This window comes from Camelina sativa, chromosome 10, assembly GCF_030686135.1.
Source record: "Camelina sativa cultivar CO46 ecotype springtype chromosome 10, ASM3068613v1".
NCBI lineage: Eukaryota > Viridiplantae > Streptophyta > Magnoliopsida > Brassicales > Brassicaceae > Camelina > Camelina sativa.
Window position 1 is genome coordinate 3,378,767 of NC_141889.1, and position 16,588 is coordinate 3,395,354.

Here is a 16,588-nt window from a genome sequence, read left to right on the forward strand (position 1 = left end):
TAAGAATCATAAGTGGCTGCTAAACAAGAGATAAACAAAAGATCCCTCTCCCCTTAATAGGGTTAGAGTATTTATAGGAAAACAGAAAAGGATCCGGGTCAACCCAAAACAAACCGGGTCAAACCCGGATTAAAACTAAAACAAGTGTGGGTTTAGGTGAACCGGGCAAGCTTAGACCGATTGGGATGGCCGATTGAGATGGCCGGGCATACTTTGGCCGATTGAGCTTCCCGCTGGGTCATCCGCTAGTTTGTCTTCTTGAGCTCCATCGGCCATGGCTCGGCCGATTGACGAGGCCGCGTGGCTCCATCGGTCATGGCTTGGCCGATTGAGCTTGGCCGATGGTGTAAACGGTGATTTCCCCTCTTGAGCTCCATCGGTCATGGCTCGACCGATTGACGAGTTCGCGTGGCTCCAGCGGTCATGGCTTGGTCGATTGAGCTTGGCCGATGGTGATTTCCTGATTCCTTCACACTTCTCCAATTCCACTCCTTTTTGCTTCTTTGCACCAAAACAAGTGCAACTGCTCCAAATGTGGTGAGATTACTCCAAGAGCCTGAGAAATGAGACACTAAATGCATATGCTCCTAATACAACCTAGAATGACAAGATTATGCAACAAAACTATGCAAAAATATGGCTTAAAATCCAACAAAAACACAAGATATCAATAACAATATGGAAAAAAATAGGTCATCAATCGGTTCGGGGTACCTTAGCAAATATGGTGGATCCACCCCGCATCCGCATCATCATCTCTCTAGAAATTAGGGTTTCTTCCTCTTTGGTTCTCTAGTTTTTTTTCTTCTTCCACACGGCCTAGGCAAAGCGTGTCCCGATTTCATTCAAGGCCACAAAAATCGCGTTTACTATCCCAATTCATATTTCCCGGTCCATTAGGTCAAAGCATTCTATAATTCTATTATAATCTCTTTTTTTTATTACTTTTTTCTCTTTTTAATTAAGTGTGTTTTACGAGTTATATAAATAAATGGGTTATAAGAAATTTTAGGAAAAAAAGAAGAATATAAATTGGTTGTAATATCTCATGGCAATAATAGTTGGATTTATATTATTTCGAAATAAGGAAAGTAACAAAATCAGATCCTCCACTCTTGCATATACTCACTACTCACAGTAGTCAAATAAATCAAATTTTAGAAGTGACTTAATTGTTTCTGATAGTTTAGTGTTTCCATCCAATAAAAAAATCCATAATATTGGATGATACAAGTTCCTCTAGGATGTAAAACTTACAATTTTTGTTAGTTATGATCACACGTACAGTCGCTTCCTTAAAGAAAAAAATCGAACACCACCATCACATGATCTTAAATATATTCATTTGGATCTACCGGCCGGATGCATTTAACATTGCAACACAATGTAATAAATATATCATAGTTATCATTGTAACTTTTCTTTTTTCATGGATTTTAGAGTTTTAAAAATAAAAAAATGTTAAGTTTACAAATACTGCATGATGTAAATAGGTAGTAATCGGATTCTGGATTATGTCATTTGATTTAGTCATTTGATTGTTAGAGATTTCACAAGTTCAACTTATTTTTCCATCATTATGTAAATTTAATATATATTTTAACTTCTTTTAAAAGATTTTTTATTTGGAATTTTATATAATATTTTTTAAAAACATAACTATATAAATTGAATGGGATATGTACCTTTTGTTAATTTATATTTCAAACATATTTATATGTGAGATTTGCTAACACATCTAAACTCTTTCAATATATTAATTTTTGGTTCGTTCTAGAGTAAGGTTCCGTTTTAGGATGAAGAGTATAATCATTATATTATATTGTTGGGTAAATTACATGTGATGATACCATGCCAAATTTTATAAACTTTCAACTAAATATTTGAGTAGTTTTACTGGTATATATTTTTTTTATATGTTATTTAAGATCCCATGCTATTAATTTGAGCATTCTTAACATGTAACTTGATACATAAGAAAATATAACTATCGGAATATCACACCAGACACAAACATACTTTCCTCAACACACGTGAAACGAGAAGTTCAATCTTCATCACAATATGTTCAAACATGAAAGAATTATAGTGTTTTGATCCGAACCCTAATGTTTCCAGTGAACACTAGAACCGATTTCAAGTGAGTTAAGGAGCTGTTGAATCCCTTCTATCCACATTTGCTTCTCTCTTTTGTTACCACATTCGAATTCAATCACCCTTTCGACGGTCTTCACACCAAAGTAGGCTCTCCGCTCTACCATTTTTTCTACTCGTCCTCTATGAGCCCATTCTGGTATGTCTCGGCACACTCCACTGACAACGCCTACAGCAAAGAGAAAACGTCAAACGAATATTGGTTCACAAAAAGGTAAGACGATCAAATTAGTAGGAATGCTTATGTTAACTAACATTTCTTCGTCTTTGTGAAAGTTCCACCCACATGTTTGCTCTTCATTTTAAGAACCACCTATTTCAAAAGTAAGAGTATATATATGAGGAACCTCAAATAAATCAAATTTTGAATGGAAGTTGTGTCCCACAAAATAAAAGAACTTACTTGCCAATTTGAATTGATGTTAAAAGATACTTGCTTCCAATGAAGATCCCCTGTCACCAAGTATTCATCCATACTTTTAACTATGTTAGTTTCATCACATGATCAAAGTAGTTTTCTTGGATTACAAGTTACCTTTGCGGGTGCGTTTCAGAAGCTCTTCTCCTCTAGAAACGAAAGTCATCACTCCAAATACATTTCTCTCTTCCAATTCTACGTTCTCCTTTGTTGCATATAGCATTGCTTTGTTCTCGTTATTCCTTTCCATTCTTGACCTTAGAATCGCAGCTCCTCGCAACGCTGAAATCTCTCAACAAACCTCAAAATCAGCTGAAATATATATATATCCATTCCAAACCCAAACCGTAAAATAGTTTCAAAAACCAAACAAGTGTTAATTTAAATACTATGTACCTGTTGCAGCACTTGCCGTTAAAGCCATAACATCTCCGTTAGTCCTAGCGTTGGTCGCAGAGCTAACGGCTGCTGCGATCTGGTTATAACCGGCCCCTATCTCTCCCGCCATCTCGATGCAATGCGAAGCGATGAGAGCTGCTGCAGACGCAACGGCAACCGCAACGGTTGTTGATTCAGCCGCATGCTCTGCGGATGCAACCGCGTTAGATGCAGCGGTTGCGGCTACAACCGCAGCTACTCCTGCGACAGAGACTGCGGCGTGGATCTCAGCGTTGCGAGTTCGGGTTTCTTGTTTCTTCTTCTCCTTCTGATCCTTCAATCTTCTTCCCATTGTTTTCCCTCTTATCATGCTCTTATAAAGATGCTGCATCATGCATATTACACGATTTTCAAAAAAAAAAAAAAAAATCATGCATATTACTCTTTTTATAAATTTCATTAATATGTGTCTAGCTAGTTTCAACTTGATATTTATATGTTTTTTTTGGGTGAAATTTAGAGATCCAATGAGGTAAGAGTAGACATTGGATTCTAAAATGTTTACCAACTATTTTAATTATGTATATGTATTTGCTAATATATGTTTCATTTTCATAATATTTCGTCTACAGTAAATCAGTAATAATCTCATGGCAATAGGACAGTTGGATTTAAATTATTTCGAAATAAAAAGTAACCAAATCAGATCCTCCGCTCTTGCATATATACTCACTACTCACGAGTCACTACGTTACCTTTTTTAAGGGTAAAGACAATGGATTTAAAATAAACAATTGCATGAATTAATCATGACAATTATAATGCTTTTCTCTTTTCTCTCGGTTAATTTTTATTTTATTTTTTATCTAACCAAAAAGTTCCAAAACCAACCAGCTTTTTCTCCTTCTTTACGTCGACTAAAGATATGATTTCGATTTGAGAAAAAGATAAACCGGACAAACCCGATTTAATAGATCATACCTTCATTTCTTTGCCGGTTCTTGGGGTTATTGGAGGACTGGTCTTGTTTCCTTTTTGTGGCAGCAGCTGAAAAAATGATTCACAAGTGTCATTTTTTTACTTTTTCTTGTCAACATTTAAAGTGAAGTGTAAATTAAATATTTAAGTAACAAAACAGTAACTAACTAGAGTTATGCTTTTGGTAAAATCGATTTAATTCTTTACTAACACAACAACAACAACAACTACTACAAAGTCAATAACCAAAAAAAGATAGACAAACTTCACATAAAAAGTGTTCATGCGCAAAGTTTAGTTACTTTTAAGTTTTAACCAAAAACAAACAATAAACTTGTGCGGTCGTGTGATAAAACAAAATCGGGAAAATGCGCTGAATAGGGAAAATTATAATATTTATAAAGTATTTAGCAATTTGTTGAATTGCTATTAGCGAATAGTAGAAAAAAAAAATCTACAAAAACAATTAAATACATTTTAAAGAATTTTATACTAATGTAGTAATGTTGCCATGTACGTAGTAGATTATTCGTAACTAGGACCATACCAGCTGACCGGTTTAGAAAATAGGAAGAGAGGTGACTTACAAAGTCACGAGAAGAAGCCATGGAAGTAGAATCTTCTTCATCTTCTCTGTCTTCTTTGTTGGTGTTAACAAGCGTAGAGAGAAGAAAAGAGTTAGTGTCGGCGGCGGAATTGTTGAAGAAAGCTTTTGTGAGTTCGACGGCGGAAATGCTCCATGATCTCCCTAGAAACTCCATCGTCTCCGTCGGTGTTTCCGGTGGTAACGCCGTCTTCACTTCACGGGTCATCATCGTTGCTGGACCTTCTTCGTCTATGTTTTCTAGTTTTTTCCATGAATTATCTCTTCCGGTATGGCACATCATCACTAACAAAAATCTCACACATCCACTATTTATTTTGACCGATTGAGTAACGTAAATAATTAAGGTAAGAAAAAAAGAAAAGAACTTACATTGATCTAAAGAAGTAGTGGGATTTTGTGTGAAGAGGGTTTTGTGCAAACTTGTCATTGTTGATAGAGATTTGATTGGAGAAGAATCACTATGTTACTTTGGCTATATATGAAAAAGGTTGAATACTGATTCCCTCTTTTTCTTAATTTATTTTTCTTACATTTATACGGAAAGTAAATTACTTTTGTTTTTAATAACTAATACATAAAGAAACATTATAAAATACAGTTTGGTCAAGTTTTGTCCTTTAATAAAGGTTTGTTGTATATTTATAATATATAGACTTTTTATTTTAACCAAACTGCTAATAGAAGAAAAAAAGGTCTTTCTTTGCTTACGTGATTATTCATGATACATTAGAACTTGCACGTATACAATCATCAACTCTATTCTATTAAGATCATTCATAAGTCCGAAAAACATATATAAGTCTAGGCTCATATATATTCTTATTTCACACGTCAATGAAAGAAAATAAAAAGAAAATAGAGATCGAAGCTTACTTACAAGTAGACAAAAGATAATAACTTAATTCTTTACTTTGCTTTCTTTCGACTGCCTCAAAATCGGTTTCGTGGGTCTAAAATAAATAAAACAAAATGATGGGTTTGCCATTTGTGTTCTAATTAATTAAAAAGATCCAAAATAAATTTATATATTGGTAACGAGATAATGTTAAAACCAAAAAAATATATATATATCTTCAGAATTCAGCGTAACGGAAAGAAGGATTTATTTGATGAGCGAAAGGAATATAAACTAAGTTTGTGGAGCCAGAGAGAGTGCATTTGTGATGATGCTAGACAAAGTGAGCCGATATTAAGGAACTTCATCTTTCGCCTTTTTGCCTCCCACTCATATTTATGCATATCTAACAATAAGCCGAATCTATATGATTACTAATCCATTATGATCGTGGTTTCTACCTAGGAACATTGAGTGGGCAAACAACAAAATAAATGTGAATAAAATCCAATTGAGGAAAATGAAAAATAAGAGATGGAGAATGGACATAAATATGCTCTTGATATTACAAATTCAAGCCACTTTTTTTGAGGTTTTTTCTTTTAATCCAGTCTAAAACCTATAGAGTTTATATATTCGATTCCCGGTCAGGTCTATTCCAGTCCTGAGTTATGTTTATGCCCAAAGCTTTATTGAACTAGACTTTACATTGACCGTATAATTTACTACAAGGCCCGAACGAACTAAACCATACATATTAGTGACGCTAGCAATGCCAATAACATATAACTCATGGCTTGATTACATGGCTCTCTCTATCAACAAACAAAACACTCATCAATGTTTACAAACCAGGTGGCTTGAAGAAAGGGACTAAACCAAAGGCGGTTTCAAGATCCAATGGGACCTGTAGAGCCCGTTTGAGTAGCTCGGGGGTGTTGCTCGTATCTCCTTTCCATGTCCCAAACCACGGTCCACCTCCTATCTCCACCGCTGCCATTGAGCTCTTTGTCTCTAATATCACCTGCATCATTATTGACCATAACCAACGTTTATAATCTTGTTTAACTGCCCTGGGACTAGCTAAGACTTTAACTACAGGGATTTCTTCATATTTGCATGCATACCTTGCCTTTACTTCCATCATATAGCCGTTCCCAAATCTGCAACTTCAATTCACCATAACAACTATCTCTGCAAGCCGTAGCTAGCCCAACTTCTGTGGTAGGAGCACGCAGAGGTGTACCCGCTTCATTTGTTCTTGCCTCTAGTTCCACCTGCCACAAGACATTCATCGAGTGTCGGAATCTAGGCATAAAGTATATGATGATGTCAAAAGTGAAACTGAATGGATCCGAGGAAAAAAACAAAATTTACCATATGGGTTTCGTTCTCTGCAGTTATATACCAATAACCCCAGGGAGACATTTCCCATCTAACAACACCATTCCACGGAACAAACTCGTAAAATTTTCCATCATAGTGTACACAAACCTGCATATTTACAAGGTCCCCGAGATTCTGTAAGCTATTTGCCTTCTAACATTGTAGTTTTATTCACTTTCATTGCTTAAGCCGATCTTATTAGTGTATACCAGTGCAGCATTTTCATATGTCTCAGTCAATCCAGGCAACTGCCTCAACCCGCCACCTGCAGTCAAAGCAACTTCTCCACTTGCTCCTTCAAAGACATTACATTGGACCTGTATGAGAGATTGACAAATAAAGCTATCGAACAGGGTTCACGTGTAGTACATGTGGGTGTGTATACACAGGTCCAACTAGATGCCTAAAGTCTGCAACAAGACAATGTAACAGAAGTATGAAATGTTTTACCCAAAACCATTTTCTTGGGAAGCCTCCACCCCAATTCTTCTCTGAGTAAGAAGGTGCATCCCGAAACTCAAACCTTTCACCGCCCCATTCTATCCACCCTGCAAAATCAAGAGATCAAACATAAGAACTAAAATAGCAGTTTCTGCTGTTTATTTCTGTTAGTAACTTAACCGGCCTTTTCCTACTAACTTAAGAAAATCAAGCAAAGCTCACACCTGTGGAAAGGCCTCCTGCCATGCAAATCTGCCAATGAGGCTCAAATACAGGAAAAGCTGCAGGCCAGCCTGCAGTAGATTTCTGTTTGGCTCCAACATCACCCCAGCCGTACACAGGACGAGTACTATACTCCCAACGAGCAGATGTCACAGTTTCCGCATAGTCAGTCCTGCCAAAACAACTAAATTAAATACAAGAAGTTTACAATGACACTATATAATACACAATGAAAACTTGCAGTGGAAAGAAGCAGAATAATTACCGGCCATCATCGCAAATGTGACCTTGATGCCAAAATGGGGTAGCTTGGAATCCTTCAGACACTCTTGTGTTGAAATCCTACAATTTAACGCTATGCTTTATTTATATATCAACATTCAAGAGAATCATAAGAGTGAAAAAAACATGAGATTCCAAATACAAGTAGAAGTACAACACTAATATGCCTATGCTTATGAGTAGCTAACGAGGGAGGAGGGAGAAGAATCGATATGTATAGTATCTTACCTCTGGTGGAACCTCCTTGTTTGGAGGCGTTGCGCCTGGGACAGCACTAAAAGTATTCCCCAAAACTAGCTCATGTCGATCTATGCATTTAGTAAAAAAATGTTTAGGTAATGAACTTTCAAAGTCATGTAAACGAACACTAATGTTTGATTTCTCATTGTCATGGAAACAGCAATCTTAGAAAGGACCAAGAAGAAGAAGAAGGAAGTATACCTCCCCAGAAGTTGTGAGAGTCTTGAGTGTATTGACAAAGATATTTATCATAAGCGCCAAGAATCTGAGCTCCGACACCAGTGAATCTAGGTCCATGTAGAGCCGTTTCCAACGGTGACAATCTCTGACGGAATGCAGGATTCTCCACAGAGTACATAAAGCAAAAACTCTCCTTCTTCTCTGGGATTGAAACCCTAAAATACCATCCCTCGAAGAACTTCCTAGCTGTTCCATCGAAATGGTATCTGTATTTTTCAACAACAACATCGTTTGTATTATTAACAAGCTCTATAAATTTCAGTTTTCAACACCAACCCAATAATAAAAATCAAATCTTTTTTAATGGAAGATAAAAAAGTCCCAATTTTTCAATTTACCCACTGTGAGGAGTCCGGAGCTCGCGATTGGGAGGCGTAGGGATGTAAACAGGCTTCACAGAGATCTTGTCCGTGTTAGATGAAGGAGTTTCACTGGAGATCGAAGCTGAAATGGACCGGGGAAATATTTTTTTAGCCGGAACGAGGGAGCGAGTGATGGGTGATACAGGACGACGAGAGAGCTCAAAGAAAGAGAAATTAGGGTTCATCGAAACAACCAAGCTCCGTATCTCCATCTTAATTGAAGACCGGATTAAGAATGACAAAGAAGAATTATGCAAAAGAATGTGAAATTGTGTGTTCGGTGATTAACTAATTTGTGCAGAGTTAGGTGCAGAGAAGAAGAAGAAGAAGAAGAAGAGAAGGGAACGTGTGGCGGTAAGTACTTACGTGGCAAACACAAAACGTAACGTATTTAGTTTTTTTTTTTTATAATTTTTTTTTTACCTCCACGTATTTATTTAGTTATTTATAAGAAAACTTATTTTTGTATTCCAATTTCCTCCTAGTGATACAATTATTTTGGCTAATTTTAGGTTTTCAAAATACACACAAAACGCTTTAGTTGTTTGAATGATATATAGATATTGAAGTCACTAATTCAATCAGTATTATTTTTTTTTAGTTTTATTATACTTATTTATAGATATAGTTATTATTTTTAGTTTTAGTATACTTATTTCTTACACTAATTGATCCATCGTTAACCATATTTGTACATACATGTAACATGTGGCCATTTAAAAAAAAAAAAAAAAAAAGTAGTGAATCTCAACAATTTTAATTATAGATTCCGGGAAAGAATTATAAACAGTAGTGGATTCCAAAATTTTTAATTGATTTTGTATAAACTGGCACACAAACAACATACATATAAGAAATCATAAACTATGTATACAGAATAGAATATGTATTATTACCGTAAAATTATCAAAAAAATAAAAAAATTCGTCAACAGCAGGATTCGAACCTGCGCGGGCAAAGCCCAATTGATTTCGAGTCAATCTCCTTAACCACTCGGACATATTGACGATTTGGTAATCAAGCTATTATTTTATTTAAATATCTCGTTATGACTTCTTTTCCTAGAGACATAGGATACCCACCTACTCATACAAGCTAGGCTAGAAGTGTCTTCGCTTCGTTTTGATTTTTAATTCTAGACTCAGTTTTATGTTTGTTTGTTGTTGAACTTTAAAAACAAAACAGTACTTCCTACTTTTTATGTAATTGACACCATCCATTGATTAGAACGTCAACGCGAGTGAAGTGAGATTATACCGTGCAAGCATAGTTGGACATTTTCATGTCTCCATAGATAAAGACATGAGAGTTGCATTCAGATACAAAGAACATAACATCCTTTAGTAAATTTAAGAACCATGACTCTTCAACTGATATCAAACTTTATTGCCAATGGAAAACAAATAAAAAAAGGTCTGAAAACACAAATGACATTAAAAGGTCCTAAAATAGAATCCCCAGACAAACCCAAATCGATGAGTTGACAACAAAAGATTTTCCAGTTTTCTTTCTCTACAAGAAATATACAAATCCATTACCGGTCATAATCAACGGTAATTATAAGGAAGAAGATAACATATATATATATATATATATATATATATCTATGCGTCTCCCACAAAGGGTAAAATCAATGATGATGATAGCTCAAATAAGAGAAGAAAGAGAGTTAGCTGTGTAAATAAAATAGAGGATAGAGGAGATGAGTACTTAGAAATGACGGAGTATTTTTTTTCACATGGTACCAGCTCTTCCGGAAGTCGGTTTTGTAGGCTTGAATTTGGAGATGTCAACGAGATCCCCAAATAGCTTGTCCTCTGGTTTATTCTTTGGTTTCATAGGAGGCAGATAAGATGTGGTAGATGTCGATAATGGTACCTGATGCGAAGTCTGGTCTCTGATGGACATACCATACATTTGCTGGTCCAGATATGGGCTGCTTCCTTGTTGCTGTTGATTATAGCCATACCCGTATCCTCCCATTTGGTTTCCATACGCTTGTTGCTGTTGTTGTTGTTGCTGTTGGGCATAGAATTGAGCCATCATCATCTGCTGCTGCTGTTGAGGTGGATAACCTTGCCCTTGAGCCTGAATGGGTTGGTTTGGCATGTACATACCGCCTTGTGGCATTTGAGCATATGGACTGTTGTTGTTAACAGGTTGGCCAGCTTGAGGCATTTGAGCATATGGACTGTTGTTGTTAACTGGTTGGCCGGTCTGGGGCATCTGAGGATATGAATTGTTGTTGTTAACCGGTTGAGCATGTGTGAAGGGAGCCTGTGCCGGATGCATTTGAGAAGAAAACGGACTTCCTGACTCCGCAGTGGGACTAAAGTCTTGGTGCTGAGCTTCCCATGGGGGTGGTGGAAATGCCATACTGTCTTGGGCACCTTCTACACATTACAAAATGACCACAAACATAACAAATAAGAATTATACATGAGACAACTCAATTCCAAACTCCCGAATCCAAAAGAGTGACACGCTTTCACGTTGTTCAACATGTCTCAAAAGATAAAATTTGTAATTTAAACTCAGATATATTACCGTAAGAGGGCTGGTGTGGTTGTTGAAACTGCTGGGGTTGAGCGGGCTGATTGCTCCACGGAGAAGAGACTCCTTGCCCGTATGATGGTTGCTCAAATTGTTGATAACCTATTTGAGGAGAAAATCCATTGGATTGTTGTAATCCAGCTTCTCCAGCTTGGCTATTTGGTTGCTGGTGCGGTTGAGGATTCAAAGGACTACTCTGTGGAGCTGGATTGCCAGTTGGTGCAGTTGCAGGACTTGGATTATTAGTATTGTCTGAGAACATATCAATAAGGGCAAGTGCATTTTGATCTGATGCAACAGGACTTGCTGGTTGAGGTGGTCCAACAGGAACAAGGGCGAGATCATCGCCACTGAGGAGGTCTATTTTAGAATTGGCTGGACCATTAGTTACAGGTGGTGCAGGGAGGGCCAACTGATTTAAAACCCCGTTACCAGAACTTGATGTAGCCCTGTGAAAGTGTTGGACATAGTACAAATCAATAACTATGTAATAAGACAATAAGAACTTTTACCAGGTCACTTGGTCCAAAACCCCAGTTCTTACTTGGTAAGTTAAGAGACAAAACAACACCGTTTATATGAAAATGGTTATATTGTTAATCTGAAATTCAGAAGTACTTTTCGTTTTCACATCCTAGATTGTAATAGTTTTGATGTGTAAGCCATATATCAGGTCAAGCTTGCAGCTAAAATCGGTAGCCCATATCCAAAAACAGGTGATTTTATCCAGCATTCTTGGATGCATAACTATCAAGTTTTGTCTAACGTACCCGTTCACCTGATTACTGCTGTCACCAGTATCAATAAGTGGACCATCAACATCAACAAGGGATTTTCCAGTCTCGGACTTGGGCTTCTCAATTTGAGCAGAAGTGCCAGGTAATCCAGAAGCGATTGCTTCATAACTGGTTAAGACACGCTGCAAGTCATCATTCAAAGCGAGACCTTGACATAACAAACCCTCGTCCCTGAAAAAGAAAATTGCATGGTAAATAAGCTTAATATCAATTCTCATCAACTGGATTAAGTAAGGATCTACAATAATTCTTAATGAAGTTATCTCCCCACCCTCTTACATAAGAAACCATAACCCACACAAAACGTGAATACTACCCCAATCTCGCTTTCAATCTAATACATACAGCTTAACCAGCTGAAACCCATGGTTAATCCACAGTTGCTTCTATTACTTAGGAAATCTGGAGTCTGTGGGACTCTAAACACACATTATCTGTGCCTCTTCAGAAATCAATTGAATTACCATAGAAGTTTACGATCAAATTGCCTGGTGTAATAATATACGCATGCATAAAAACCAATCATTCGCAGCTTAATCTAGTAGTAATATGTATGCATATTACAAAATGAGAATATAAAAAGAGATCTTATCGCACTCTAAGCATTGTAACTTATGTGAGATATGAAAGAGATAACCAAATAGAAAAAGAGAGGAAATTAAAGAGCTCTTACGAAGTTGAGTTGACTAGATGTACCACTCTTTGTTTGTACGTACGACACTGCTCCACCAAATCAACCATCACCTCCTGTTTGAGATCCTGAATAAATCCAAAAAAATGAGCAGAATTATCATCCTGAGATACGTACAGAATCATTAAATGCAATGCCCAAGAAGAATTCAGAAAATGTTCCTCTTATTTAGTATAGCCAACACTTGCAAACAGATAGTTAAAAACACTTTGCAACTAAATCGTGGTACCTCCTTGTTTCCAGGCTCTAATGCACTCAGCATTTCTGCAAGCACATCCATGATACCTTTTGCATTTTGAATCTCCGACAAACTGAAAATAAATTTGACATACAACAGAATAAAATTTTGAGAAACAATACTGAGCAACAAAGGCATACATATACGGCCTAAATAAAACAAGCATACAGACGCAACGTCAACAAAGGCATACATATATGTCCAAAATTCTATGATTTTGTTAAAAAATTATTAAACTTAAAACACGGAGTTGCAACAGAAGATATCTACCTTAAAGTCGGGAATTCTGGCTCTGCTGAAGGTTCAGGCACATCATTACCAGGTCCAGCATTACGAAGATTTGGAGGGTAAGACGTCAAAGGTTGTGTTTGTGGAGGTGTGAACACAGGGGCTGATCTCTCTGATCTCTGAGGGAAAACAGCTCCAGCGCGCTGAAATGAACATGAGTAAGCATTGGTGGTTAGGCAAGAGTAGTGGTAAATTCTAACAGAACTCACAAGAGGATCAAAGAAGAATTAAGTATGACACATATTTAAATTTCAGCATGAGACATCTGGACATCCAGAGTCCAGAAACAATACTCTACTGGAGGAAAAAATCGAAACCCAGATAAACTATATCAAACGACAGTTTCTTTAGACGTACCAACAATTCCTGGTATCCTGCATAGTATTGTGGATATCTTGCCCTAGGACCACCAAAGGCCTCTTGCCATGTATCGATAAGGACCAGAATCTTCTCTTTAACATGGAAGTCCGGCTATATGCATCAGAAAAATTTGGATCAGAGAGAGGGAGAGAGAAAGATAAGAGTTAATTATCCCCAACAAGACCAATTTGGAAGGACCCTTACCTTCTTCTTAACTATCCGGACCATTTCATGAATAACACCTTTCTCAGCCACATGCATATGAACCATGTCACCACAGTTCTTCACTATTGTCTCAAGCAGCTAGAACATAACAATATATGCATGATGAGTAAAAATACTAATATTGCAAGTCAAACGAGAAAGATGAGATTACGTCAAAATAATGAATCAGCATATCATTCTTGTTAGGAAACTTTGTGAGACATAATATCCTCATCTTGTACATTAGTGTCATGAACAAGTAATCTCTGCTCATGTCAACCCCAACTGATAAAGAGAGGACTGACAAAAGCATTTTGAATTTGAAACTAGATGCGTAACTAAAGATACAAGCTATCTAAATGCAGAGTTACAGAAACAACAGTAGTTATATAAATGAAGTAACCACAAAGGAATAGAAGAAAAGGAGACAGTAATCTGGGAGCTCACAGTTAAGGCAAGAAGTTGAGCTTTCGGATTCCTGCTCCCAATCCGTTTTTTAATGCCTTTCACAACATCTTTTGCTTGCCTGCGGAACAGTAACCAGTTTCAAACATCAGGTAGGATTCGTCCAGTTAGTATCAAAACTGAAATCTGATTCTTCCAATCAAAAAGCATGTAAAGGAAATAACATCCCAGCATTAAGAATAAAGCCCTAACAAAGATGAATACATTTTGTTCTATGAGCTGCTGCAACTCTAGTCAGCTGCTAACCCAAAACCATGTCGACTTTAAGATTCATCAATTGATCCCTACAAACAAGCACATCAACAAAAAAAAAAAAAAAACACTTGACCCCTAGTAAACCTATCTCTTTCTCTAGAACCTAAACCAAAATTGGGCAAACAGTAGGCCAACAAAAGTAATCCAATTGCTCCAATGAAACATGGAACTATCAAAATATTATGGTATCTACTTCTCCAGCAAAGACAAAGGGGGGAAAAAATACGAAATTTGATAGCTATCTTAGTATGTGTAAACTCTCTCAACTGAACCAACAAATTCAAATCGATTTTTTAATAGCGACTAATCGAGAACTTAAAAAAAAGGGAGGAGATAAAGGGAAAAAAAAAAACAAAAAATCGGGAGGGAGTAGAGGGAAACATACGCTGGATCGCTATTGAGCATATCACAGATCTCAAGGTTCATAGCCCAATCAGGCCCGATCAGCATCTCGCTAGTCGCTCTCTCAACCATAGCGTTAACCATCTTCGCTTTTGACCCTTCTCTCTCTCCCCCAAACAAATAAAAAAACTTGTAGATGAGAAAAAAAGAGAAAGAGACGAATATTCAAAATCTCAGGCGGCGAAAGAAGAAGAATGAAGCAGCCGGCTGTAAAGATCACGCAATAGAGATTACTCCGGCGAAGAATCTCTCTCCCCCCTCAGGAATTCACGCCCACCCTTCTCTCTCTCTCTTCTCTCTAAGAAAATTGTTTTTTTTGTTTTTCTCCTTTTCTTTTTCCTCTATTGTTAATTTTCCCGGAATTTTTTTTTATTATTATTATTATTTTCTGTTCTTCAGATGATCAGATCATTTAATTAATATATATTTTCACGAAATTAGCAACAACAAAAAAAAAAAGGATACTACAGAACAAAAAATACGGAAAATAAATTAATCGAATATCTTTTCGAAAAGGTCCACTAAAAGATCGCCACGTGGGCATCTCCCTGTGTTTCGATGCTTTTCATCGGACCGTTGATTTGACCCACCCATAAATCCGACGGTTATCTTATCAGTTATATTTTCTTTTGGTTTTGGGAGTTAAATATAGTAATGTAATCCAAATCTAATTAATTTTTTTTTTGCCCGCCAAATCTAATTAATTAATTGAGTTAGGGCAAGAGGATGAAATAGTATATACTATGTTTGCTACTAAAATACTAAAAAGTTATGAAACCGTTAAATAAAAAAAATCCACATCTTGCAAAATTCATTATCAAATGGTGTGATTTTTTTTTTTTTTTTTAAATGGTGAGTGGTGTGATACATACCTAAACCAACTTTGCCACACATAATCTATATTACTCTATTGAGTTTTCAATGTTTTATCACCTTTTCTATGTTGGATGTATTATCTATGTTGGTGCGGGATTTAGCACCCACAACATACCGATCTAAACCGAAGGTAAACCAAATAGATTTTGCACATTAACTAAACTGAGGGATCCCCTTTTGGGCTAGCTAAACGGGCCTATAAGCAGAAGCCCGACGAAGTCACTTGACCGACCTCCGAGACCGCCCTCTAAGCCCGACTTGATCATCAGAAGAGGAAATTTACCATATTTGAAGATCAGAGATTTAAGGAAAATAGACTTATTTTATAATCAATGTATTCATATAAATAGAGAGATATCCTCTTACAAAAAACCCTAGTTCCTCATTGTTCTTGGGCAAAACCCTAACTTCTCTTTCAAGAGATCAAAACCCCTCTTTATTTTCTAGCTTTAATCCATTGTTTTAGAGAGAGATTTTAAATGAATTTGTTCCCCCATTCAAACAAATTCATTGTGTGAATTTCAGATTCAACAATTGGCGCCGTCTGTGGGGAACCTTACACTAAGTTCTACGTTTCTTCTCTCTACTACCAAACCTAAGACAAACCAGAAGATCAAGTTCAACCATCAGAACCGCCACCTTGCAAGGCGATTTCCCGGTAGCTCCCGACAAACTGGAAGATGAATAACCCATCTACGGATTTCCCCAAAGACCAGCTTTCCATAGAACTCAATTTCGTTTCAATCGGAGCTATATTCAGAGAGATATCGCAGTTTCACAGCAGCATACTCTATCCTTCAAAATACAGATCCGCCTGCTTACGGCTAGTCAGCTTCGGGATCGATTTTTCAGCTGAATACGACGAACCACGTTACGCATAACCTAATCATAGATCGCCCCGAGAGTCATCTTTCCA

At 36.9% G+C, this 16,588-nt stretch overlaps 3 protein-coding genes and 1 non-coding gene across 5 annotated transcripts; all 4 read right to left on the minus strand.

The window, feature by feature from the left end:
- Positions 1 to 1,939: 1,939 nt before the first annotated feature.
- LOC104716893 (VAN3-binding protein-like) lies at positions 1,940 to 5,041 on the minus strand. The gene is made up of 8 exons (XM_010434365.2): positions 4,905 to 5,041; positions 4,516 to 4,817; positions 3,932 to 3,997; positions 2,969 to 3,335; positions 2,690 to 2,854; positions 2,558 to 2,607; positions 2,410 to 2,467; positions 1,940 to 2,323 (listed from the first exon to the last, which is right to left on the minus strand). Exons 1-8 carry the CDS (start codon positions 4,960 to 4,962, stop codon positions 2,106 to 2,108), a joined length of 1,284 nt encoding a protein of 427 aa, XP_010432667.2. The 5' UTR covers positions 4,963 to 5,041; the 3' UTR covers positions 1,940 to 2,105.
- A 998-nt stretch (positions 5,042 to 6,039) lies between these two features.
- LOC104716894 (tocopherol cyclase, chloroplastic) lies at positions 6,040 to 8,949 on the minus strand. The gene is made up of 10 exons (XM_010434366.3): positions 8,520 to 8,949; positions 8,143 to 8,387; positions 7,930 to 8,009; positions 7,685 to 7,761; positions 7,422 to 7,591; positions 7,207 to 7,304; positions 6,966 to 7,073; positions 6,748 to 6,864; positions 6,498 to 6,647; positions 6,040 to 6,394 (listed from the first exon to the last, which is right to left on the minus strand). The coding sequence occupies exons 1-10, from the start codon at positions 8,753 to 8,755 to the stop codon at positions 6,215 to 6,217; spliced, it is 1,461 nt and encodes a 486-aa protein (XP_010432668.1). The 5' UTR covers positions 8,756 to 8,949; the 3' UTR covers positions 6,040 to 6,214.
- A 519-nt stretch (positions 8,950 to 9,468) lies between these two features.
- Positions 9,469 to 9,550, minus strand: TRNAS-CGA (transfer RNA serine (anticodon CGA)). Its single transcript has one exon. It is a non-coding gene; the product is annotated as a tRNA-Ser (tRNA).
- Positions 9,551 to 9,902: 352 nt separating this feature from the next.
- Positions 9,903 to 15,197, minus strand: LOC104716895 (TOM1-like protein 9). 2 transcript variants are annotated; one of them, XM_010434368.3, is made up of 10 exons: positions 14,780 to 15,197; positions 14,122 to 14,200; positions 13,675 to 13,773; positions 13,468 to 13,581; positions 13,093 to 13,253; positions 12,814 to 12,895; positions 12,567 to 12,652; positions 11,867 to 12,064; positions 11,091 to 11,545; positions 9,903 to 10,933 (listed from the first exon to the last, which is right to left on the minus strand). In XM_010434368.3, the coding sequence occupies exons 1-10, from the start codon at positions 14,878 to 14,880 to the stop codon at positions 10,278 to 10,280; spliced, it is 2,031 nt and encodes a 676-aa protein (XP_010432670.2). In that variant the 5' UTR covers positions 14,881 to 15,197; the 3' UTR covers positions 9,903 to 10,277. The 2 variants fall into 2 exon arrangements, with proteins under 2 accessions (XP_010432670.2, XP_010432669.2); XM_010434367.3 differs by having other exon boundaries at positions 9,903 to 10,936.
- Positions 15,198 to 16,588: the final 1,391 nt, after the last annotated feature.